Consider the following 26,728-nt stretch of genomic DNA (forward strand, 5'->3'; position numbering starts at 1 on the left):
ATGGTGTAACTCTGGTTTGCCTGCATCAATTTTAGTCGCGTTTTTCGCTCCCTCCAACACTGGGCGACCATCAGGACAACGATTTAGGGGTCAAAAATGACCGAAATTCTCCTTTAATGGCCCATCACACATGAGATCAGTGTGTATTTCATGCAGGAAGTGTGATGTTAGTGTGTGCCCTCCTCCCTCCTCTCCCCTGCTTTCATCTCTCCCGTTGCTCTGTCGCTGTCTCGCCGCTCCGTCCTTGGCGTGCCCGTTGCCTCGGCGCAGACGCTCCGACCGTTTCGCCGCCTCTTCAAAGAGCTTCCTCCGTCTGCGGCCGCTGCCTCTAATTCCCAGTTGCTCTTTTCGATTTGATAACTTTCGCTGGAAGCGCCTTTAATTTTTTCTCCTCCCGCAACCTTTTTCCATTTCTGCAGCTCTCTTCCTGCTTTTCTAATTCCTCATCCTCCACTCGTACTTTATGTTCCTGTGTTTATAATTAGTACAGCTCCTTGGTATTTTACCACCACCCTCTTTTTCTCTTCTCTTCTTTTTTTCTAATGTCATACAAACAAGGTTTTCTCTCTCTCTATCTATCTCCTCTCATTTCTCTCTCTTCGTGCTGCATTTCATCATCTGTCCCTCTCTCTTTTTTTTTTCGCAGTAACACAATAGACTCCGTTCCTCCTCTTTCTCTCTTCATCTCCACAGCTCTCCTTCTTGTGCTTCTTTCGTTCTTCTCCCTCAGGGGATCAAACACCTTCCTCTCTTTACAAAGGGGCGGTAATCCCCTTTTTCAGTTTTCGCTCTTCCTTTTTATTTTCTCCTCTCGTTCTGGTTTAACTCCTTCTCCATCAATTGTCTCTTCCTCTGCTCATCCCTCATCCTCCCTTCGTTTGATTCCCTCCTTCTCATCTTGAGCTTCTCCTCTCTTTAACCTTCCTCCTCTTCTTCTCTCCTCTTTTTTCTCTCTTGCAGATGAGATCGACATGTTGGAGCGCCTCTGGCTCTCCGGTATCTGCCACAACGATAAGATCGAGGTTTGACTTCTTCCACCTTTTCTCCTTCCACCTGGAACTAAATGAATGAACTCAACATCCAATAATCTCACATGAAAGGCCACAAACTGAGACACACCAGACCACCATGGTCTTAAAGGCTTAAACCTACATCCTCCATTCTGTTGCATATGGATAGAATTATAATTATACATAAGTTACTCACATTTTCGCCAGTAAAAGTAATTGGAGCTGTCCATGGTGCTGATCTTACTAGACACAGAAACTGCCTCTGTGGTGTTGGTGCTTGTATTCCCACTGGGCCAACAACCAGGTATCGCCAACACCAACCACCAGACTAACTGAAGTTATAATGACAAAAATGAAATAAAACATAACAACTTCATAGAAATAATTATCTTTATTAAACACAACATATTTGACAAAGGCAGCAATAAAATAAATGGGACATCAAATCGGTGGGTTCCAAAGAGAAGGAAAAAAGTAAAGAAATTAAAACAATGAGTTGGTTAAAAACCTATTTTTAGAGAAATAAAAGTGCCCTAAGTGGGCACTGGCTCAATTCCTGATCTGATTGATTATTTGCTGCGTGCGAATCCCCAAGTGTCTCTCTCCATTTCCTGTTTTACCTCTATGAATGTCCTTTATATAGGCATAAAACGTCATTATAATAATGACACTGATGATAATGAAATAGATTTTATCCTGACAATTGATTTTTCTAATAGAAACAAAGTAGAAAAACTATACGTCACTTAGTTTAAAGTGTTTTGTGATCTTTGCATTTCAATCCAGAGCTTGTTTAGTGTCCGCTACATGTAAACAGCAAACAGTGGTTTGTTTACTGCACTGGGTGTCAGTGACCCGTCATCAGGAGATTGGTTTTGCGTCCATATGATTGTGCGTCCACAGTCGCCTCGCATTTCACGCTTGTTTCCTGTTTTTTTGCTTCTGATTATAACCTCGGCCCCGCGACAAAACCGCACCACACGAGGGGCCACGGCTCACAATTTACAAGCCTGGGTGTGCTCAATTATTCGGTGTCCTCCTGGTTCAAATTACATTGTTCTCACTCAGCCAAACAACACAAACAAAAAAGGGCAACGCAGCCCCTGAATAACCGCCCGCGCTCACGCTGGGTGCAGCCCCCCCCCCCCAATGGGAACCAAAACCTCTGATAATAATTATCGATTGGAGAATAAACACAGGCCGGCTGCTGAACAGGAGGAGAGAGACATGAATGTTGAAACTGAATAAATTAAATTGCGTGAAAACCTCTTAGTTTGATGGCAGCCAGATATTTAGTGGTGACTGACATGTTTTAGTCTTTGCATCAGTGGTCTGAGTGCAGAAATAAAATATCACAGATGGCTGCGCTGACATCCAGTGACAGCAGAGGATTCTCCATTGTGCTGCTCGCTGTAATTAACTTTTTATCTGCTGTCTCGGAGACAAATTGGCCCTTTTTGGTGATAAATACACTCTGCCGTCTCATCTCGACCCCTCCTGCTGGTTATCCTTTCCTTTTACCTCCCTCTGGTTTTTTACTTCTCTCTTCTCTCTCCTTTCACCTCCTGTCTTAACTTATCTATTGCATCTTGTGCCCCCTCCCCTCCCCTCCCTTCCCTCTCCCAAGGTGATGAGCAGTAAACTGGACATCGACAACATGGCGGGGGTCTTCTACATGCTGCTGGTGGCCATGGGCCTCAGCCTCCTGGTGTTTGCCTGGGAGCATCTGGTTTACTGGAAGCTGCGGCACTGCATGAAGAGATCTGGTGGGATGGACTTCCTTCTGGCTCTCAGCAGGGTGAGAGAAACCGCGCCCCCACCCATCCACCCCACCCCCTCCTTTCCTATTTGTTAGTCCACCTATCATATCTTGAAATAAGTGTAATAATTATGGTACAATTATGGGATTTCTTTGGAATGATGGTAATATTAGGGAGTAAAATTCCAATACTTGATTAATTAGCCGGTGTGCCTCATGTTTAAATAAACACACACATTTTTGCAATGATTCAAACACTGATGAATCTGTATTGAAGGTTTAACATTTTACTGTTTTACAATAAATACCGTTATTTAGTTTAATTTAGTTTAATACAGGACAGTGTACAATACCATTGATCAATTGTAAAGCAACAAAAAGATGGTTATACCAGATTTAGCTTCAACAGCTATTCTTAAAAACATCCTCAGTGTAGCTCTGTAGTTCTTGGAAAATGTAAATTAAGTAGAAAAAGGTGAAAAGCCCCCAAAAAATACTTTGTTTTCCTACAGTGTTATGTGTAGCAAACTTAGTTAGATAAAACCACAAACTGAATGAACACAATGCACAATATTTTTCTCCTGTGGATCAACCAATGACATTTCATAATTTCTAAATGAAGACAGTTTGTAGCTCACCTGTAAAGTCTGAAGAGCCCAAAAAAAGCCAACACATTGTTCAACACAGACGCTGAGAAAGACTCGGATCAGATGATTATATTGTTATCAGAGACGAGACAAACAAAGTCGCCATAATCACTGTTTTGTTTTGATGTAACTGAACCTCGGAGCGAGTCCAATCACTGATTCCTCAACCACAGATAACAAGTCTGTCGACACGATGTGAAGAATGAATGTAAAAAAAAAAAACAACAGACACTGATTACAAAGGTCAAACCTGATTGCAGCTCACGCAGTCAGAAAAAACAAAAACATCTGGGCCCAGGAAAGATGCCTGAGGGACACCACGAGAGAGATTCACTGTGTCTGGCTGAAACTCTGCCCTCTCTTTATGTATATACTCTATTAATATGTAGCCTTTAGCTCAGGAATCATGTGTATTATCTCACGTTATCCACAGTGCTGATTCTCCTCTAACCACAGACTTTATCAGCAATACCCTCACCTACATTCCCATTGGCCGAAACCCAGTTATCATGAAAACCAATCACAAGATTAACTCTAGAATCAGTCGGGCCGTTTCTCAGTGGAGGTCGTTTCTCATTGGAGTGGATCCCAGATGACAAGATTTCAAATTAAAACATACATCACTTGGAAAAATGGCTGCTCTTATAGAACCGCTTCCATGCCGCCTTCCTCATGGGTATGCATTTATTAATGTCGGGTGCATTTTGTCCTTGAGGTCGATGAAAGAACATCAGACACATGCTCCCAACAAAAGAGCACAGATACGATCTACCTGCAGCCGATATGAAAACATCTGTAAAGGTTCTGGCAAGGCGCCGGAGAGGCCAATTGGAGTCGACTCTGAGGCACAACGGGTTTTAAATTCTAATTTCAAAACTACAAACACTAGAGCAGCTGATCTCCCTGATTTGTACACTCTCAACCTCAGAAGGTGAAAACCAATCAGTGAACCACGCTGAGAAATCATGATACAGTGCTCGAGGAGCGTCGGGGAGTGATTTATGCAGGAGCAGATGTTAAGAGTGCGACTTAAAGGTGTGGAAACGGAGGTTAAACTCGGCTTCTGCCGCTCTCGACGCATAAAAGTGAAGATCCTGTGCTGATTGCAGCCACGAGGTCCTCTTCATTCAGGAAGATGCAGATGTAGATTGAAGGCGGGTTAATGAACGCCGTTCAGTCACAATCACGATGGACGGCGCGGGAACAGGTGCTCGAGTCTGGCACTCAGCGGGGACGAGGAGGTGAAGCCAAAAAAAAAAAAAGAAGACGAACATCAATGGGATTTATCTTTGGCAGAGCTCCAAGAGGAACCTGAAGGGTCCAGGTCAAAGTGATCACTTTGCTGTCACACATCTATTTCTCTTATAGAGCCAATGCACTTTCTGTCAGTCCTGGAAATGTTTAATACGGGTCCTAAGAAAGACTGAGGTGAAACGCAGGGAGCGGAATGGATGAAAGAAGATGAAAGTAATAAGAAAAGAGAGCAGGGGACAGGGTTGGAAAGGTGAGAGGAGCAGGTATCAGGAGAGGGATTGGAAATAGATGAGTGGGTGTGATTGGGGAGCGATGGTGAGAAGAAGTACTAGGGAGGCCTGGGGGGAGGAAAAGAAAATACTGAAGTTCAGCTGTGGGTTTGGACGGCAGAGGAAGAGAAGGAGGGAGGAGGAGAGAGGGAGGAGCAGGTTTAATCGAGCACTAGGGAGAAATTCTTGTTTGTCAGAAAACGCCGTGATTGAAGGCTCAGTGTGTTGCTGCAGCTGGTTGAAAGATGGTGATTTATAAGCTCCTCCCGCCTGACGGAGCAGAGAAAACAGCTAATTTATGCAGCAGCAGCAGCAGACGAGAGCGCTAATTGCACTAAAAAAGTAGTGAGTGGAATTAACACCGCAGCTTTTTTCCTTCTGACTTCTGTGCTTCAGACAAACACAAGTATCATTAAATCAAGACGAAGTTTAACCTGCAGAACGCTGAGTTATTACACACTCCAAATAATCTGCAATTCAAACTACACACTCAACAGAGTCTCAGCTAAATGGTGTTAATGTTTAATTATACAAACATGTTTTTATTTTTATAAAACCATGAAAGAAAGGCTATCTCTTTATAAAACCACACACAGTTCAACATTATTAGATATTTAGTTCATCATTTATAAAGCATTTGTTTCACATTCATATTTAAAATTGTTATAAATGTTCATCTCTGGATCAATAAGCTCATTAATGGCATGTTAGATGAGTTTGTATTTTCATACTCTTCACACTACTTTGATAATGATGGATTCAGCATTTATAAATCAATTACAAACCAGTTATTTAGACGATGGTGGTTCACAAGATCAAGTGTCATAGATAATCAATAAATCATTGTATGTATAAGTGCAGAATAAATGTTCTTCTAAATAATTTATTGTCCCAAAAAGTTTTGTGCAGATTTGAAAAGAATAACCAGAATAAATAGTCTGTAAATCCAACTGATCAATACTAATTAATCGCTGGGAATCAAAAATGAAATAAGGAATATTCTGGTACAGTGATGGGTGTGTATGAAAAGAAACTCTGTGTCTGTGTTGCTCTTTTCTCTCTGACACACTCTTCACACACTGTTTGCTAAAAAATTATCAGATAATGTTACATAACGACTGAAGCGACAGAAAAGTTGTAATAAACAGCGAAAACCTTGATACGTGTCGCACAAAGCGCTAACGAGGTAGTTAGCTGTGAAACCCAGAGAGACACAGATCTGAACAGTTCAACGGAAAAAAAGAAACAGTTTCTGATTTTTAATGACAAAACTGCAAACACAATCAGTCTGGATTACATAAAGGTCTCATCTTGTTTTGTGATTTTTAACCCCACACCGACCATGCAGCCTGCAGACCTTGTGATACACGGCTGAAAAGCTATTTACTGAACACGCTGTATTGTTTCATTGATAACTCACGGTACAGTATTTCTATCGATCGTGGAGGTGAGACTCAGTTGTGTGTCCTGTAGTGCGGTGCAGATGCCTGATTCCTGTTTGGCTCCCTGCAGAGTCTCTGGAGCACAGTTTCACCTCTCTTCAAACTCGAGCGTGGCGGCATATTTTCTCGCTCGAGCAGACTCTCACTCTTTATCTGTAGCATTCCTCATTCTGAGAATAAAAACATCAATTCCATGCTAAGAGCACTCCCAAGACCAGTTAGCTTCTATCTCCTTGCGCTATATGCTGTGCTGGCTTTAAAGCCTCTGCAGCTGGCCTCTGTGGCTTCCTTTAACCCAATCAGTGACTCACCCAAGTTTCAATTTCACAGTGTGCTGCGCCCCGCGCTCTGGAGACTGTGATAGCACTTGTGCCGCAGGGAGGGACTGCTGATTCATGTGTCCGGAAGGGCCATTATTACAGTCTCTCCATCAGATCTGTGTGTCCCGGTGGGGAGTGGAGATTTACAGGAGGCCCCCACACATTTTGTCATTAAGATGTGGCAGATATCGGTGGAGGCTCTGAATCATCTCCACACGTAAGAAATAATAGAGTCTGTGTGATTTACATAGCCGTCCTCCTCAGTGCTGACAGGGTTTGATAATTCAGTCCGTCTGCTCGGGGTTCAAAAATTTCAAAAGAGGTTGTGAGGAGATGATAATTTACACGTATTTCTGCTTCTTTCGCTTCATGTTTTTATTCATGAGATGTTGCAGCAGAAATGGGGGAAAAGGGCCAGACTTGTGATTAAAGGCTGTTCATTAAAAACAAAGTCAGAACAATCTTATTTAAACTCAAGTAGCAACAAATAACATGTGGAAATGAGTCTCTGTTCTCATTTGGGAGAAACAAAACCAGGCAGTGTTTGGGGCCCTCGAGGGGGGGAGGAAACGAGGCCCTGAATGAAAGGCTCCTCCCGCACACCGGCACATTTCACCGTGACAACCATAAACCTTTTTAAACCTCCCATAAAGACACTGTACAGCCGGCTGCAGATGTCCCAAAACCTCCATAAGTGGGTCTCCTGGTGATGTGAGCTGGAGCTGGCATCTACCCATCCTCTTCATGTGAGGCGTTCAGGGACTTGTGTAAATTATTGTGTCTCCACGTGGGGCTCTTCGATGGTCTTCTTTGTCAGGGGCTCCAGATAGATCACCACTGGTCCAAAGCAACAACAGAAAATGACCATAAAATGTACAATTTTATTTTAATGAGAAGATCATTTCCACATTTTACCTTCTTCTCCTTATTTTCTACAATTTCTCAATCCTTTGGCTTTGGGATTTTTATTTCTTTCTTTCTTCCTCTTCATCAGTAAGAATTACAAATACCACAGTTCACTATATTGTACGTTTCAAGATGCAATATCTTTGACTTCTTGTAGGCTCTTCAAACAAACTGATCTCTTTGTTTGCCCTTAAAAGATGTTTTATAACACAGTTTCTCTTCACACATACCAGATCAGTCCATGTAAAGTTTAAGGAACTGAAATCAACTCAATGAGTTTTCTTGTTTGCAACTAAAATCCCTCACCTCATGTGATTGGTGAAAAGTCTGGGTCAGTTATGATCACAGGAAATCGGATGTTTAATCTTAATTTGTTCTCTGGAAGCAGACAGGCCGAGGACACATGAAGCTTGTGTTTGTTGGGGTAAAGTTAGTGAGAGCTGGCAGCCGAGAGGAAAGGTGATCCTCTTAAGATGCAGCATCTGTCTCTGTGAGTTTTATTTGCACAATGATAAAAATGGGTTTTGCTGTGTTTGCTCTCACCCGTTGTTTTACTTCCTCTGCAGAAATGGCGAAGTCTTGGTGCAGACATCTCCTCTCACGATTGTTTTTCTCAGTGCTTGTGGAGAAACCCCAGCTCTGTTCCAGCTGAGTGATGCTTTTGTTTGCTGAAAGCCTTGTTTAGTTTGATACTGTGAAAATTGACGCTCCAAGTAGCTTGGTAAACTCGGTCCAAAGTTTCTCCAAAACTCTCATTAATATTTAACGGTCAGCGCTCCCCGTTGTCTGTCTTTTTAGGAGACGCTGGGACACAGAGAACCTGAGGTGGAGGGAAACAACCTCGAGCAATTTCCCACCATGCTGAGAGAAAGAATAAAGATAAATTATTTTCCTGTTTTCGAAATTGACTCTTGTTTTTTGGGAGATGTGCTGAGCAGACGATCGTCTACACACTGTGGTTATGCAATGCACAGAATAAAGATGAAGGAAAAAATGAGCAGATAGAGGGAAAATAAAAATACATAAATTGCAGCCCAGATAAAATTGCAGCTGCGCTCGATGCATCGGCCTTTCTCAGGTTTCATCCGGATCCTCTGGAAGGTTTCCACTGTCGCTGTCTGACAGCGTGTTGGTTTTCATTAAGACATACGAGACACCATCCTGTGTTTGTGCAGCGACTGACTAAAACTCACAGCAGTGAACCAGTTATATTGTAATGTTGGATTAGTGCTCATGTCTGTAGTAAAATATTAAAAGCACCATCTGTTTCCCTGGAAGACGCCAACTGGGTGAATCCAGCTAATATGTATTGTAACTACAGCAGCTCCTGCTGCTGTGGACAGAGCTATGTCCAACTGTCATGAATGCATCATCTCAGTATCATCTCAATGGAGTTTCCTCAAGTTCATTTAAATTTTAGTTTGAACTGACTACAATGCAGTGGTTTAAGGTCAAAGGTTTTTATCTCTTCTATGTGACATCCCCAGGCTGTCCAGAGGGCATTTTCTTCAGATTATGTAAAAGCGTTCACTTGGACTGGGAAGGATGAACTGATTAGATTTTGGTGGACAAAGGTCAAAGGTTAAGGCCACAGTGACCTCACACTTAATCATAGGTTTATCAGCATCCAGTGGGAATTTCATTACATCACACATCAGCACTTGGACTCAAATGTAAAATTACTTCACTGAAATATCTCAAACATAACTCAATAATTAATTAGTTAATTACCAAAACAAAATTTACTGCAACCATTTAATAGGATGAAATGATTACGGTCAAAGGTCAAGTTCACTGTGACATCATAAATTTCTGCACAATCACTTGAACTCTAGTGCATTTAGCAGCTTATTTGTTTTTTGTCTTATTTCCTTCTATGACGTTTTGCTTTTTCTTTCAGGCAGTTTCTCACCTGTCAGTCCAATAAAATATATTTGTTTTGTGAGGTATTTAGTGTCTTTTCGCAGGAATCATAAATATTGTTTATGTAGGTACAGGAATAACAGGAAACACACAAACAGGTTCTGCTTCTTTCAAAACATCTGAATATGGTGCAATATGGTTTATGTGTTTGATATAGTCACTGTTTTCTAAGGAGCACATTCATATGGTTTGTGTAGGCACCAGATCAACAGCTGCTCTGTAGGTTTCTGTTTCATTGGTGATGTCAGGCTCTCGCTCTCTTTCTGTCTGACACACACACACACACACACACACAGAGTTCCTTCTTATCATACTTGGCAGCCTGCTGGTCTAATTACAATCTCTCTTTTATCTCTCCACCCAGGGGATGTACAGTTGCTGCCAGTTTGAGGATGAGACAGCACCAGGAGGCAGCAAAAGCTCTTTGCCCCAGTATCACACTGTGACGACGATGCCGACTGCTGCCCAACAGCACCTCGTTACAGCCACAGTAAACAACACCACTGCTATCGCCATGGTGCAGCAGCAACAGCAGCAGAAGCACCACCAGCCACAGCAACAGGGACAAACCTATACCACCATGTTGCCCGGATCGCCGCCGACCACGGGACACTCGGCCATGGCTCTGGGTCCCTCGAACAGCCCCTTGCTGGAAGGCCCCATGCCTTGCTCCACCTTCTTGCCTCGCCATGACCGCAGACTTGCCGTAGTGGATCGCTGGAACAGGCCGAAGCCAGAGAAAGTCATGAGCGCTGGCAGCAGTGGGGGGGTGGGCATTGGGGGGATAGCGGGAGGCATCACTGAAATCCAGGCCCAGCAGCAGTATCAGCAAAACCTTGGACAACACTGGACCCTACAGGGGGGAGTTGCAGCTGTAACAGGTGGAGCAGGCGACACAGGGCTAGATGAATATAAGCGCTACTATGGTCCTATAGATCCAGAGGGGCTGGGAAATAACTCGGACCAACAGGCAGGGGGCCCTCAACAGACTCCCAAAACAAATCCTCGAGGCCCCAAAGCCTCAGGGATGCCACGGCCGCCTCCTAAAGGCCTCCAGCAAGGCCTCCAGCAAGGCCTCCAGCAGGGCCCCCAACAAGGCCCCCAAGGCCACTTAATCCCCAAGCCTCCACCGCCACTCCCGTCCTCTCCACGAAGGCCTCCCTTCTGGAGACGAGGAAGCCTCGCTCAGGCACGGAGGAAAAGTTCAGGAGGTCCCCTGTACGAGAATATCCTCCCTCTGGGGAGGCGAGGAGGCGGGAGGTACGGAGCCGGTGATGGAGGCGGAAGACGAGGACGGCGTCTTCCTCCACCTCCTCCTCTGCCTGTCCCGCTTTCCTCCCCTACACACACCCCCACCACTCCGTCCTCGCCATGCCGTTTCTACTCCTCCTGCTCCAGTGCCTCATCCTCTTCCTCCACCTCCTCATCGTCCTCATCCTCTTCTTCATCCGATGTTTCGCTCTCTCGGTCGAATTCCCCCTCTTCTTGCTCCAGCGACAGCTCCTACAACTCCTCGCTGAGTTTCCGCTACCGAGCGGGGGATCGAGAGTTTACGGTGGACGAGGAGTACGACTCGGATCTGCTCACAGAGGAGTCCAGCCTACTCCTGGGGTCGCGGAGGAAGATTCGCTCACGCCGCATGTCCTCGCGGTCGCTGCCGTGCAGTCCGCCACCTCCACCAGTCCCTCCGCGAAAACCACGTCCTCTGAGAGATTTTGGCAGAGAGAGGACTGGCAGCCAGTTGGCCCAGCTGCAGGAGTGGTGGGCCTCATGGGGAGACAGGGAGCGAGGGAGGGGCGGGACGGCAAGTCGGGGAGAAGGAGGAGTGGGCAGAGAGGAGAAGAGGCACCACAAGGAGAGGGAGCGTGAAAGAAAGAGGAGGAAGAAAGGCCGAAAGAAGAAGAAGCGGGAGGAGAGGGAAAGAGAGCGGGAGCGTAAGCGGCGCAAAGCAAAGAAGAAGAGGAAGAGAGATGATAAGATGAGAAAGAGAGAGCGTAAGAGGTCGGAGCAGGAAGGAGGAGATCCTGAAAAAAGAGAGGAACTCAAGTCGGGAACACCAGACTTCCCGTCGTACCCGGCCCTGAGACGAGAGTCCTTTCGGAAAAAGAGTGAAAGCTCCATCAGGAGCTACGGCTGGAACATCCCAGGCGATGAGGAGAGGAGAGAAAGGGAGGAGAAAGAGAGGGACGATGGGGACGACAGCCGAGGAAAGGAGAAACACCACAGGCGAAGGAACAGCAAGCACTATCCCAGCTCAAGCAGTAAGCCTTCGACATCCGTCAAGTTCTGGGGAGGGGGAAACCCGTCCTCAGACACCATCCCATCTGCCTTCCTGCCCTTGTTGCCTGTCTCCTCCAAAAGGAGGAAGAGTAAAAGCTCCGACAGGGATGCTGTGGGAGTGGAGGGAGAGAGGAGGCCGTTGTTGGGACGCGACGGGAGAGGGGAGATGCACTCCAAGGAGGGGTTGTCCTTTCACGAGTGGGAGTCCGAGGTCGAGGATGACGACGAAGAGTCCGACCAGGACAGGAGGAAAGCGGAGCGCGGTAAGCGGCGCGGAGGAGGAAGGACAATGTCCGATGAGGAGCGGGAACGTGACAAGGTAGTGGGGATTTACTCCGATGACGACGGCTCCTCGGGGGAGTTTGGGAAGTTTGAGAGGTACTGGGAGGATCACGAAGGCAGGGCGGTGGGAGGGATCGGCGGGGGAGGTTGGTTTTTCAGCACCTACCCCTCCAGAGATAAAGCCGGCAGCATCAACAGTAGAGACGACCTGTTTCTGGAACGAGGAGAGAGGTGGGGGACGGCAGAGAGCGGGTGGGGGTCAAGCGGAGGGGGAGGCGGCGGCGGCGGTGGTGGCGGGGCAGATGGAGGAGATAGAGGATGGGGATCGGGGTCGCACTGGCCTCCACCTCCTCTCACGCCGCCGCCTCCTCGGCGATACTGGTCAGTGGACAAGCTCCACATACAGGACGAGAAGAAGAGCAAACGGAAGTCGAAGGACAAGGGGCGGGGCCACGCGGCTTGTTCCTCCTGTCACTCCCCCCGACACCATCCGCACTCCCATTCGTCCAAATGGGCCCGTGTTACCTCGCGAAGCCAGGAAGAGTTGTACCAACACTGCCAGACTTTTGGCGGTCCCCTGAAGCCTAAACATGACTCGTCCTCCTCGTCCAAACCCGATCGCTCACAGAACCCATCCAAATCCGGCAGCCAGTCAAACCTCAGCAGCATCCAGCAGCGGACACAGAGATCAGATAGGGATCGAGAGCGAGGAAGGCAACCGTCCCCGCCCCCAGCGCTCCTACCCAACTTGCCCCCTCCGCTCCCTGCCCTTCCAGCTCCTCCGTCCACATCTCACCCCATCCACGTCCCTCCCCCTACCTCGTCCTCCTCTGTGTCCTCTCCCTCTGTGGTCTCGTCCACCCCGGGGGCGCCCCAGTCCTCCTCCATGGCTTCGGCAAGTGCCAAACTGCAGTACCAGAGATTGCGCTCTGTACCCCAGCCCCAGAGGTTTCCTCAGTCCCCTCACTTACCCCTCAAAGCCAAGAGCCTTTGCTCGCGAAGGGGCTCGGCCCATTTCTCCAGCGTGGAGAGTGAGGTCTGAAGTTCAATAAGGTATCAAAAGTCATAAGAGAGCCCTGCAAAGGTGACACTGAGCAGGCGAACTGGATCTGAATCTGCCCGGCAGCAAATGTGGCTGCACAGCCAAGTCAGTATCGCATACGCACTGAGCCCTTTCCTGAAGTTCTGCACAAACAAACAAACAAACAAACAAACAAACAAACAAACCAGAAAGCCAAACAAACCCCATTTGGGGGTAGGTCAAAGGGAAACAGGAGCAATCTTGTGCTTTACTGATGTTTCCTCTCATTCCTCTCAGTATGTGAAAGACTACAACCACAGCAACAACTTCTACTCTGAACTGGGTCAACCAATACACTTAAATCAGACTTTAAAGTGGTACAACTGAAGGAGAACCCTTTGCTATTGACGGTGAAGGGCTTTTTGGATGTTGAAGCAGAGCGGTAGTTTGTATTCAGAGGATTCTTAATGCTTACTGAGGGCTCAGGAACTTTGTAGTACTGTATGCCTGCTGCTCTCGGAAGCCTTTAACACAGAACAGTGTTCTTATGTTTTTTTTTCCCTGAAACAAATCGCTTACCCCCTACTTTCCTTTTTTTTCCTTAACAAACTGTTTACACCCCCGCAGAACTGTGACGCCCGCCCAAGGCACCTTTGTTGTGTATGATCAATACCTACTTGTCTAGAGGGACAGGAGGGTGATAACCACTTTGTCTTCTCTGTGTTATCCATGCACCTTCTCTTGTTCTCTCTTATCTTTTCACTCATTTTTCGATACTCTTACCTTTTTTTATTTTTCTTTCTGTCTTTCTCTTCGGTCTGTCTTTCTCTTGCTTATTCATGCCTCTATCTTCTCCTCATCTCTCTTGTCATCTCTCTTCTCCTGTCCTCCTCCCCCGCCCTCTGGATCCTCTCTCCTTGATGTGATTATTCTGTGTGTCTGTGCTTTTCTGTGTTTGTATTCTTGACAACAGGGTAAGTCAACTGTGACTGATATTCTGCTGGCTTAATGAAAAGCTGAGTGCCAAACTTAAGTAGAGCTCGACATCAATCTGTATAACGTTAGCTGCTGTGTTTCCTTTTTATCTTGCAGAGTAGTCCGTCATCTCCCAAATATGTGCACATGCAAATACACACATGAACACATAGATACACACACCTCAAAATGCACACAAAAACTTGCATACACTCACATGTAAGGTTGCGCGCACCCAGCAAGTCAACTCATCTATTCTCTTTCTTGAGCAATACATTACCCGCCCTCTGTTCATGTTACGATTTAATACGTTAAAACCTTTGTTTTACCTCTGTGTTGTAGTTGTTGTTGTTGTTATTGATGGTGTTCTATATATCAAGACACGTATTAAGTCTAATACAATGTAAGCACTGTGCCATACTATTCGAGCTTGGGCGCACACGAAACGTTCTCCTAACTACCTAACGCCAGCGATGGCGGCGGTGTCTGTTCCCTCCCTGTATTCGACTGAATGTAAAGTCAGCCACCGACACGTGCGCTGCAACAACAATTAAGACACTTGATGATGGAAACTGTAGCATTTCTGATGGTTGAGAACAGAGTAGACTTCAGTTCGTCATCAACAGGAAGCTAACCTCGCAGGTAAAGTCTGCAGGAGTTAGCTTGAGGGGTAAATCCATGATGTGTTACAATTTAAAATTAATTTAATCTTTGTGTCTGTAAGCTGGCGTCCGATTGGTGCCAAGGCGGGACAACAGCGAATATTTGCAAAATATCCAACCCAGGTTTGCTAACCATCGAGCAGGAGATGCTAGGTGGAGCTATACAGCTTTGTTAGACAAGGTGACAGGTTGTTGCAGGGAAATAAATACTCATAGCCTTATGCTAATTGCTCCTGCCATATGTTTTGTGTAAAGTATGACCATGAAGGTTTGTATTTTAATGTATGGGGTTAGCGTAATGCTAACAAGAGTAGTGTGACTGGATGGAGAGGGGTGCAAAATTATATCTTGTGCGAGTGCCGTTTTGATGTCAACGAGAAATGTGCCTATGTCGGATGCTAGCTAGTAGATGAGGCAAGGGTTTGAAAAAGGAGCGCTGGGTCTGATCTGAGTGATGGCGAATGAAAGACACAGTAGCACCACCTGTGCAATCTTGTTTTTGTTTTGTTTTTTAAAGTATTTCTCACCTTATAAATGTGTAACCAAGAGCTATAGCTTTTTAATCCATGACCGAGCTGACACCAGCACTTACACTCCGATGTCAAGCACTTAGCTAGAGTCCGAGTCGCCTGTTTAACATCGTCCGACATTAGAATCAGCATCAGGACAACTGGACATCGGTGGGTGTTATTTTTCTGTGAGGAGGCAAAGAGCCACTGTGCATACAACGCTCAGTCGGTTGTGAAGCCTGAGCCATCTCCCCATAACAGCCTGGTCAGCTCATGTCGTTTGCCTGGAAACTGCATCTGAGCCATAATTTACTTCAACTGAAGAAAACAAAAGAAAACTTAAGTTTTTAACATAAAGTTGTTGTGTAGAGTTTGTCTGACTTTATTTATGGAAAAAAAAATCTAGATATATATATCATATATATATATATTGTGGCGGTGGGTAGCGTTAGAGAAAAATTGTTGTTTAGAGTCTTAACATTTGGGGATATTGGTTCTCATTTCAAGTCCATCACAATATGAATATTATGTGTTACCAACACACGTTCCCTCATGTCCACTGGCAACAGGGAATATCTTTAGTTCAGATTAGAGGTTTTGCTTCATAGACTGACTGTATTAAGCCAAATTGGAGACAGTTCAGTGCTTCGCTTATTCCAGTCAACAATCAACAGCTTATACAAACTTCAGAGAAACCAGGAAAAGCGTGGAGCAAATGTGTCGAGCGTCTGTGTTTTCACACCGTCAGCAACTCAAGTCTGTTCCCCACCTAAACGCGAAACAATCGACAACCTGTGGAGACTCCGCCTCCTTTTGGGGGAGGGGCTGCAGCTGAACCGTCTGCTAGCATAAGCAGCTAATGGCCTGTTAGCGCAGCAAAGCGGCTGCTAACGGTGTGAACAGACAGCTCAGAGAAATGAGCCACTGATCCTTCCTTCTCCTCTCCCCTCGCCTCCTTCTTCCTCATGTCTATCCATTGTGTTGGTGCGTGTCTGCAATTGTAAAGCTGGTCTGTTTTCAAAAAAGAAGAGTATCTGTGGATATATTTATTTCATCTATTAAAAAAAAATAGCATATCTAAATATATATGATAGTATATTTCAAGACGCTAAGATCTATGTTATATAAGTTTGTCTACTAAATTTACGGTATTATCTCAATGAATATGTCTTTTTTGTCTGTTTGTCTGTCTCTCCTTGTCTCGAACCTCCTGCCCAACTCCCCACCCTTGACCCCCCACCCCACAGCGAAAACAGAGACCAGTATGTAACTGTGTTTTTGCTCACTTAAGACCAACCATCCGCCTCCATTAGCTATCAACCGTAGCTAACGCTAAGATTTCAACAAAGTGACAACGAGGAGGGGTGCGCGAGTGTCTTATGACCGTGTCACTGTAGCAGTGGTGGCGTGTGTTTGTCTACCCAGAGGGGCCTTTATTTTTGGTTTGGGCTACAGATTAAACGACTAATTAAAAACTTTTATGGATACAGCAGCTTTTACCACAGCTCTCACTTGTGTAGGGGTCACGTTCTCGACCCTGTCCGCGGTCCACGGTGGACCCTGGAGTTTATACCGCAGTGTACAGTGAGGTGACCTCTTTGAAACACAATGTAGCGAGCAGCACAGGCTTTTTTTGCATCTTTTAGTAGCTGTATTAGTATTTAAAAAGAAAAAAAAAAGAGAAAACCCACATGCACAGCTACCCCTGCCAACCAACCTATACGGTATATATAAGAACTTTGATATACGTACATAGTGTGTTGTATCTGCCAAGCTGCTGTGCTGTAAAACAAATGAAGAAGAAAAAAAAGAGTTATACACAACAAACACACTGTTTCTTTCTTAATTTTACATAACTGATGAAGCTAATACGACACATGTGCGGGGCAGGGCTAAAGCTCCTCGCTAGCTATGGTTTCCACTACGGCCAAAAGTGGCCAAACCAGGGCTTTTCTTTTGATAATCACGTCCACATCAAATAAAAAACAGTCCTAGCCCCCAACTCCTCTGTCGGCAGGGGAGAGATCCCTGATTGGTCGACTATAAGAACATGGAAACAACAACAACACTGCCTGAGACAGGAGATCCTCCCCTGCTGTTGCCCGACGTTACACTTTTACCTGCTTATGATTAATAAACGTTAATTTAAGTCACAATGGGAGTTTTTCAACGCTGCGTTTAGAGATAAATGAAGCATTTAGCGGCCCTGAGCCCTGGAGAGCCCAGTTTTAGCCTGCAGTGGAAACACATCCACAGTTTCTGCCTGTACACCTCTGAACAATGCCTCAAGGCCTTGTATTAATACTGCTGTATTGATTGACTGTACGGGATGATGGCTCGTTGTGCTGCACTTTATTGTCAGTGCCTCTCACACACACACGCAAACACAAGATCCACAAGAACACACACATACATAAACACACAGAGGTGAGGGCCCCACCAGTGGGAACATGACTGACAATATTGTGCAGCACTACAAGCAGGACAGATTTAAAAAGATGATTTTAATAAAGAACTGAAACATGTCTGAGTTTTGTATTTTCCTGGTTTGTTTATTTTTACTTAAATATTCTGAGGTTATTTAGAGATGAGTTCAAACAGGTTATATAACTTGACTTAACAGAGACGAGGCAGCAGAAACACTTGGTGGTTAAAGTTCATGAAAGCTCAATCTGCATACGCTCTTAGTAAAAAAAAAACACTTGTTCTCTGTGATTATACTGATCTGTGGTTCACCTCGGTGAAAACACTGGTGTGACCGAGCTGTCAGAAGGTTCAGTTTTTATTTTAATATTATAATCAGTATTATTCAGCATGAAGACGTTCTCCCAGATAATGAACCAACCTTTTAGCTTCATGTTCTGACGATCAGGTTTAATAATCCCGACTTTATTCCTACATTTAAATTAAAACACAACGTTGCAAAAGCAGCACACACACACACACACATGTACGACTGTCTGTGTGTTTGTGTTTCAGCACATTGTGCACACACATATACAGTCGCATGTTACTGTCTTGATTACGTGCACTTGAACAGCATCATGCACCATTGATGCCAGACCAGGTTTTTGCTGGTCGATACAACAATCACTGTTCACTGCCTCAAGACAACAATGTACCAACAATGCCGAGCGCTCACATAGGGGCTTATGCTTTTCAAAGATCGTCTTGAGTTGTACTGGTGCTGCTCTGAGGGAACCAAGAGGCACAAATCAGAGCTGCAGGACAAAGCAGCTGAATTCTTCTAAATCTGACCAAGAATCTAGAAGTAAAGTCATTAAAAACCAAAGTTTTTTCTCCTGTTTTCAGCTCAACTGCCAGAATTTTTACAACATTTCTCGTCAAAATGAATCTTGAGTTGAGTTTCACGTCAACACGTTTGAACACTCAACAGATCCAGATGTTTCCAACACAGTTCTTGTACTGATCTGATCTCACAGTTGGAGGCTCTTGCAACATCCAAACTTGGTTCGTTTCGTCATGTGACCTTTTACCAGTTGACTGAAGATTATTATAACCAAACGTGAGGAATTAGTCAGAATAAAGACATTTTTTTCAACCTCAATCGCTGTTAGAAGATCAACAAATTGACACTAGACCTTTGATCAGAGGCTAATCGGCAATCAAACGCATGATTGTTGAGGCTTACCAAGCAGATATCTAACATGCTAAATATCTGGTTGTGTCGCTGATAACTACACCCAATGAGAGAGAAGGACACAGGATGATGAGGGGTCGAAGACGTTGGAGTGTGAAAAACAAAAAGGGAAACTGAAGCTCAGTAAGACAAAAGAGTAAATGAACAAAAGAATAAAGGGACATTGAGAGAAGAAGGGACAGTTCATGACAGAGACACTGATAGAATAAAGAATGGGAAAACAGACAGAGAGAGGAAATAAATGAAAGGTGGGAGGAAGAAGGAAAGCCGGGGAGAAGAGACGACGCTCGGTTTCTCGTGCCGTCTGCAGGCTGAGATAGAGCCGCTTGTCATTTGTGGCGACAATAGGCCACCGCTGAGCGCCGCCTGCATTAGAGACACTGCAGATATGGATAAATCTCACACTTTCCCTCCTTCACTCAGACACATTGCGGCCACATAATCAGCCACACACACTCACACACTCACTCTCACAGCAGGAATTACCCTCTAATGCTCCCCCTGCCTGCCGTTTTACCCTCCTATAATTAGACGCTATAGGTTCAGGAGTTCAGGCGCGTTGACTCTAAATGAGATTTTAGCACAAAGCACACACTATGAAAGGCAACACCTTTTATACCCGCTGTCCTGTGTGTGTGTGTGTGTGTGTGTGTGTGTGTGTGTGTGTGTTTGATTAATGTCCCTTCCTAATGTCTCCCCTGGGGTGTATACCTGCACACGTGTGTGTCACCATAAAACGCGCAGCTCTGTAGCTTCCTGTGTTGAAGGGTAGTAAAATGTCAGGGCTGCAGTACATCAAGATGGAGCGTCTTCTCCCACCGGTGAAGCACTCACGGTGTCATGTTTACGAGACGGCCCCACGTCCACGTTAAACGGCTTAATGCGGCCGTCATTTTAAACCCGCACCAACACTAAATGCCAACATGTGGTAATGCATTCACCGCTGCTGCTGCTGCTGCTGACCTGAGCAGATGTGTGGAGACAAAGCAAACACCTGCACTGGAAACAAAAACAGGTCATACCTCATTTCTTCAACAGATTCACAGACAACTGGTTATAATGGAGGTCACCTGTTTACACCTGTCTCTGTGTCTGGACGTCATGGTAACAAAAAAAACAAAACAAAAAACCAGAACGAGCGACGTGACTGATGATGAAGGGTCAATTAAATCTGCAGCAGAACAAACTGATCATAAAGTTGATTCAACACCAGCTGAACGTCGTGTCCTTTATGAAGGTCGGATTTACTGCAGGACTGTTTAATTTTTTACTTTGATGTCATTAACTGGAAAACGAGTGTGTATTCATAAAACACTGTCTCTCTTCCGGCTTTAAAATCCCTCTGTAAAACACAAACTGCCTGATTCTGCCAGAGTTTAATTTAATTTTCTGAAGCTGTTGGTTGGATTTTTACAAACGTATTCATTACTTTAATGTATTTAACATTTGGAAAGCACTTCCATTATTATACTGTACACTATGTACTCCATAAAATCTTAACAAATCAGAGTCAAAAATGAACAACAGAAATAGAAATTGAGACCCAACGAGTTGGGAAAAAAAATCATATATTTGTTGGAATTGATTTAACAAATGCAAATTAAATCTACTGCTACTATTTATTATCTGTCTCATCTCTATGGTCTTCCTTACCCCTAACCCACTATACCGCAGCATTAAGACAATTCTTTAGTTGGACAACTGTATTTATCTATACAACTAATACAATATGATTAGAAGTGCACAGAGTAGTCCAGAGTAATCCGTTTCCAAAAAAATACTGTTTCCGTCTGGACGAGACGCCAAAACGACAAAATATGTATGCAGATTCATTAAATCTGTATTCGTGTGGACGGGCTCTAAGTAACCAACTCTGTCATAAAATGAATTGTGACAGACTGCAGACCAGTTTCAGAGTTAGAGGTCAGAGAGTTAAAGGGCAATTCCAGGCAAATTCAACTCGGGGGTGTATTTTCCTAACATTTTAGGTCTAAAAGAAGGAATCTGAAGATTTTCAGTTTAATTGCTCCTGTTTTGCGGTAGTTGTGTCTGTCCCCGCATCGCCATTGCTGCTTAGACTGTTTACATCCCTCAAAGCCGCATTTTTTTTCCACACACAGTGTCAGATGGCTACTCAAACTTGCACTGAGAAGTTTATTTACTTCAAGCAAGTCAAGAGTTGATATTCCTGTGTTTATGACACAAACGGGAGCTTCAGACTGCACGTGAACACACCGAGCGTCAACTTGGGTCTCACGCGAGACTTTGAATTACAGTAGATCTAGTTTTACAAACATGTCGGCTTCCTTCAAGTAAATAAACTTCTGGGTGCATGTTTGAGTCGCCATCTGACACCGTCTGTGGAAAAACATTGCGGCTTTTCTCTGCATGACCAGAACAACATGTGTGTGTGTGGACCCACTGTGTCGACCTTACACACTCACACCTATGAAGAGGGCATTTTTCCCATCAACCATCGGTGGCAGGAGGGTCCGTTATCCCAGAGTCAGTTAAGATGAAGAATGACCAGATGGACACTGGTACAGAAGAAGCACTCTGAGAAATGGCTTCACACACGCGCACACACACGCACACACACATACACACACACACACACGCGCACACACACGCACACACACATACACACACACACACACGCACACACACACACACACACTACAGTAGCCTGATGTATGGAAGGCCTCTCCTGGCGTCATACATTAGCAGGCGTGTATGTGTCTGATTTATGGTTGAACGCTCCGGGTCACATTGATTCACTGAGCTGAGCTGTGAAGGTGTGAGTCCAGGTTCAGGCCTCTGCATACACACACACACACACACTTGACCTGAAGCCCTGATACTTTACACTTAAACACTTTACATACTGTATAAAGGTTTTGTAATGAATGAACTTTGACAGATAAATACACTGTGAGTTAAGTTCACATGTTTCAGATGGAGCAGATTAGATGTTCCTCCATGAAGACTACATTTCCCATAATCCTCATTGTTTCATGTGTAGCTACAAGTCCCTCCTTCTTGATCAAAACTATAATAATGAGCGTTATTTATTTAGGTAAGTGCTAAATAAGTGCTTTACAAGATGAAACTGAGGAGGAACAATAGAAAAGTAGCGATGACACAAGAGGAAGAGGAATAAAAGTAATTAAATCTTCAGTTCTCCATTTCAAACTCACTTTTACTTCTTGTATTTCCTGTCAGACAAGATAACAGTCAAAGCTCGTCCATCACTGCTCCCATTATCAGTGGGAAAATAAAACATTTACAAACTTCTGACACACATTATGACAGATCATCTCTTCTTTTTCTCGAGTATAGGGAAACGTCCATATTTCCACGTCAGTAAACTGGAACCTGAACGCTCCACCAGTGTGTGGGCCGGTCATGTTGTGACCACTCCCACTAAGTCAGGTGATCGATAACTAAAACAAACAAATCATCCTCTGAAGTTGTTGCTATTTCCACGTAAAATAACGCGTAATAAACCGATTTAAATGGTGATAAGTCTAATTGTGTTATTAAATTTGCGAAAGTAAATAATTACGCTACTCATTACTGCAAAACGTAGCGGAAATACAGTAAAGTAATTCATTGTTTTCAACATTACATACATAACATCACACTGACACAGAATAAATGTTTCTCAAGACACTTGTTCTTAAAATATGACAAATAAAATTCCATTTACAGAATGAAAAACTCAATACAACTTGAAATATTCAGTCTGGGCTCATCTGGTCTTTGTGTGTTATGTTCTGTCTAATGTGTCGACCTCTAATCTGCTCAGTTTCACTTAGTTTTTTATCAGAAAAAGCTGAAAACCAATTAAAGTGATCATTAGCCAATAATTTGCATCTTGAACACCATCACACATAATGTTCATACAGAACTGGTCCCAGTAAAACCAGAGCTGTGAAGCTGCTGTTTCCTCTTTAACACTAATTATTGTGGAGATGATTCGTCGGCGCTGAACCTCCACATGCAGTAAATGTCTTACCCCCCACCCCCCCTTCCTCTCTCCTCTGGTATCCGCCTCTCACTTGAAGCCTCCTGAGGCCTCATAAACTGCTGTCTTCTCTTAATAGGTGCAATCACAACAGCAGCACACACTCTGATCATCTGCCTGATGGAAACGGCATATGTTAGATGATGCTGCCACGGTGTTAGCAGCTGGTTGGAAGTGTAGGCGTCTCATTAAATGTTTGTGTATGCATATACATATATATATATATATTTTAAGTTGTTTTTTTTAAATTATTTTTTATTTTTACACGTTCTCACAATCTGTCTGTAATGATAATCCACATATCAGCAGCACTACACACACAAACACTCACTTCAAAGACACATATCTGGCTATCTATATATATTTTTTCATCTCCTAATCCTCACTTCCCTGCTGGTGAGGCATTAACTCCTGCTGAGCAGCCAGATGTGATTCAAACACAACTTTATTTTCGATCCCAAAGCGTTCAAGTGAAGACGTTATAGGACAAATTCACAGGGAAATTACTAAAATATAAAAGACAAAGTATGGAACAAACTGATTTTGATGTTTCCGGATGCACCTGTACAGTTTAATACAATGCAGTGATTTCTGCTCTTTGAAGCCTGTGTATGTCAGAGAGGTGATGGCGTCTGTCAGCTCATTGTTTTTGATTTCAGAGCCAGAACTGTTCTGTTGTTGTTGTTGTTCACTTTCACTGCTGCTGTTTCTTCTTCTTTTATTTCTTCTCTGTTTCCAGAGAGGGAGAAAAAAGCTCTGAGGAGCCTCAGTCCCTCAGTCCACCACCTGCTCAGCAGCAAAACTGCAAAACAGACTAAAGTCAGTTGAGCAGCTGCTGGAGGATTTAGCAGCTAAAGAGCCAGATGTTTCTCTCAGGAGGCAGTGGAGACCAAACACAGAGCTAAAAGAGAGAGGATAATGGACTTTTATATCCCAGGAGGCATCAAATACATGTTGATCTGCATCTGCAACATGCATCATCTCGTTCTCTTTCTGCTCCTGTAATCAGATGAGTACTGGTCATAGTGTCTCTTTCCACCGTGATCTCAACCATCCAGTCACTTTGTCAAACTTTAAATCTGATCAATCTTCTGCTGCGACACCTTCACCACCAGCTTCATGTCATCCTCAGGTCTTCATCATTTCATCATCTCAAACACAAGACACTAATATCATGTTGCGTTTCATGCTGCTGCTGTTCAAAGCTCATTAGAGAGTCATTCATTCCAGATTTTCCACATCTTTCCTGTTTGAATTATAAATAAACAAATATAAATACACACTAGAGGCTGACACGGGAGTGTTTTTTCAATCCTGTCCCGTCCCAATCCCAGGAAAATCACTCCTGATCCGTTCCCGTTCCCGTTTTGTTTTTGTTTTAGAACACAGTCGTCATTGCAGGCTGAATGACAGACAAAACAAGCCAGTAGATGTGTTGACGCAACATCTACCGGCCTGTTTTGTTATTTCAATCAGCGATAATGAACGCCCTCCTCGTCCTTTCTCTCTCTTTTTCTTTATTTCTTTTTTGCTTGTGTGCATCACCTGTTTAATGCGAGGTGGAGTCAGCTGACTCCTCTGACTGGCGGAAAACGTTTGCCTACCGGTATGTTGATTTACACAGGTTATACTCCACTACGTAGCCACGACAGTGATCATTGATGGTGTGAAGTGTGCATCAGTCCACACACTCAACTTCTGGACCGCTTTGAGTGAAACCATCCCCGTTCTTAGCGTAGCCTACTGCCTGGCTTGTGCTTCTTTGAATGCTTTGACTCCCGCTCCCATTCACTCCCGTTTACATTTCTCCCGTCACGTCTCAATCACGTGACTAAAAATAAATTGACTCCCGAATCATGGGAATCCCGCGAAAATGTCAGCCTCTGATACACACCTGTTTTCACCTCCAGCTTCCAAAAGGCATAACTAATGGATGCAGATCTAAATTCCACTGTCCATTTGGATCAGAGCAACGATCGCAGAGCGACAATAAAACATGTCAACAAATATGGTTGTTGTAGTTTTGCAGGAGCGATGGCGTCAGAAGATATGAGACATTACAACGGTACTATAGCTGCTCTTAGGTGGCCGCTGTTGCTTCTCTGTCGTCATTAAACCCACTTATGTGGGGGAAAAAACAGTTTTTGATTGACTTGACTTCCCAGTTTTGGTGGGAATTGGAAGTCGGCCTCAGCGGCTTCTTCTCCAGACAGATCTGCAAAGATGAAATCACTGGTCGGTTCCTCTTTGTTCACACAGGCTCCCAAGTTACCAAGAAAGACCAAAAGAAATCAATGATAGCATCTTTAACGTCGTCTCGTCGTGACAGTTTACAGTAAACGCCATCGATTTGTTTCTGCTTGAAGGAAGTGCAGAGAAAAAACGGTAGAAAATGCAAAATTAAAGACAGAAAAAACAAACGACAGTGCTTGTCTTTGTAAATGTCAGATTTTCACTTCTTTAAAAAAAAAAAAGTGTATTATTTATTCAATATTCACTCCGTTTACATAACCAACAGGCAAACAGCAGCTTTTTACAAACATCTTGTTCTGTATGAGGAGAAAATAATGAGCTGCTGTTTGACACATACACACACACACACACACACACACACACACACTGCACCTACAGTAAAACCATCATGTAAATGATCTGTTCACCGCACACACTGTTGCTGCTGTTTGCTTTCTACTTCACACACTCACACACACACACACACGTAGAGATAATGATATACCACTGTGTGCACTCGGTGCCCTGCAGCTTCTGATTTCAACCTCAGTCCAGCAGTTCACACACATGTTCTCCTGCGCAGCATCAAGTATTCATGTTCTCTCAACGCTTACAGCTGCTAGTGTAGTAGTGCTGTGATGTATCGATATGCAAACACACACACAAAGACAGACACACACACACACACACACACACACACACATGGATGTACTGAACCCCAGTGTTTTGATAGGAGGGGGCTTCGTTTGTTCTGATGCAACAACCTGACAGTCTTGGCACCTTGTTTGTGTTGTGTGTATGTGTGTATATGTTCATAGGTGTATGTATTCAGTCGTGTGTGTGTGTCTGTGTGTTCTCCTCGCTGTGTTTGCATGCGTGCACGCCCTTGCCACACATACACATACACATACACATGCACATGCACATGCACATGCACATGCACTCTCCCACACTCGGAGCAGCTGCGTGCCGGGAATACAAGGCAGGGCATGATGATGATGGGAGGAGGAGAAGAAAAGAGATCACTCCCGTATCCAGGGGCAACGCAGGTAACAGGAGGATAAGCGGCGGCGATGACTGCGAGCGAGGACGCACTCTCCTCAGCTGCGATCCGATCCATATAGTATATAAGCCTCGGGAAGACTTCCACAGCCCCCTGAAGGATTTCTGACAAAACACGTTGCATCAGTCACGTAATGAAGAGCTTCACTCGTCTGTCAGGTTTACAGGAAACAGCTTCCACACTGTTTCCTCTCCACACACACACACACACACACACATATATACACATATACACACACACCAGCAGCTGATTTCACTGATTAGTCCGTCCTGTCTGGTTGACGGTGCATTCATCAGTGAAATCACCTGCAGTCCTGATTGGTTGGAGTTTTAACCTGGAGATGGTCGGCGCTCCACGACTCATGATTACTCCATCACACTCAATCTGCTAATGACAAACTCTCATCAGCTCTCAGTGAAACTCTCTCTCCGCTGAATCTCCTGAACCTCCCGTTACTGCTGGAAAACATTTGGCTGGAAAGTTGCT

The 26,728-nt window shown here is 44.4% G+C and overlaps 1 protein-coding gene across 2 annotated transcripts in view; it reads left to right on the forward strand.

The window, feature by feature from the left end:
- The window catches only part of grin2da (glutamate receptor, ionotropic, N-methyl D-aspartate 2D, a), a 165,935-nt gene extending 151,513 nt beyond the window's left edge, over nt 1-14,422 (forward strand). For both annotated transcript variants that reach the window (XM_085790830.1, XM_085790831.1), the window contains 3 exons: nt 961-1,022; nt 2,638-2,808; nt 9,895-14,422. In XM_085790830.1, the coding sequence (XP_085646956.1) occupies nt 961-1,022; nt 2,638-2,808; nt 9,895-13,134 (3,473 nt within the window). In that variant the 3' untranslated portion in view covers nt 13,135-14,422. The remainder of the gene's footprint in view (nt 1-960; nt 1,023-2,637; nt 2,809-9,894) is intronic.
- Nucleotides 14,423-26,728: the final 12,306 nt, after the last annotated feature.

This window comes from Trachurus japonicus, chromosome 11 (assembly GCF_045865225.1).
Source record: "Trachurus japonicus isolate A0001 chromosome 11, Traja_1.0".
Lineage (NCBI taxonomy): Eukaryota > Metazoa > Chordata > Actinopteri > Carangiformes > Carangidae > Trachurus > Trachurus japonicus.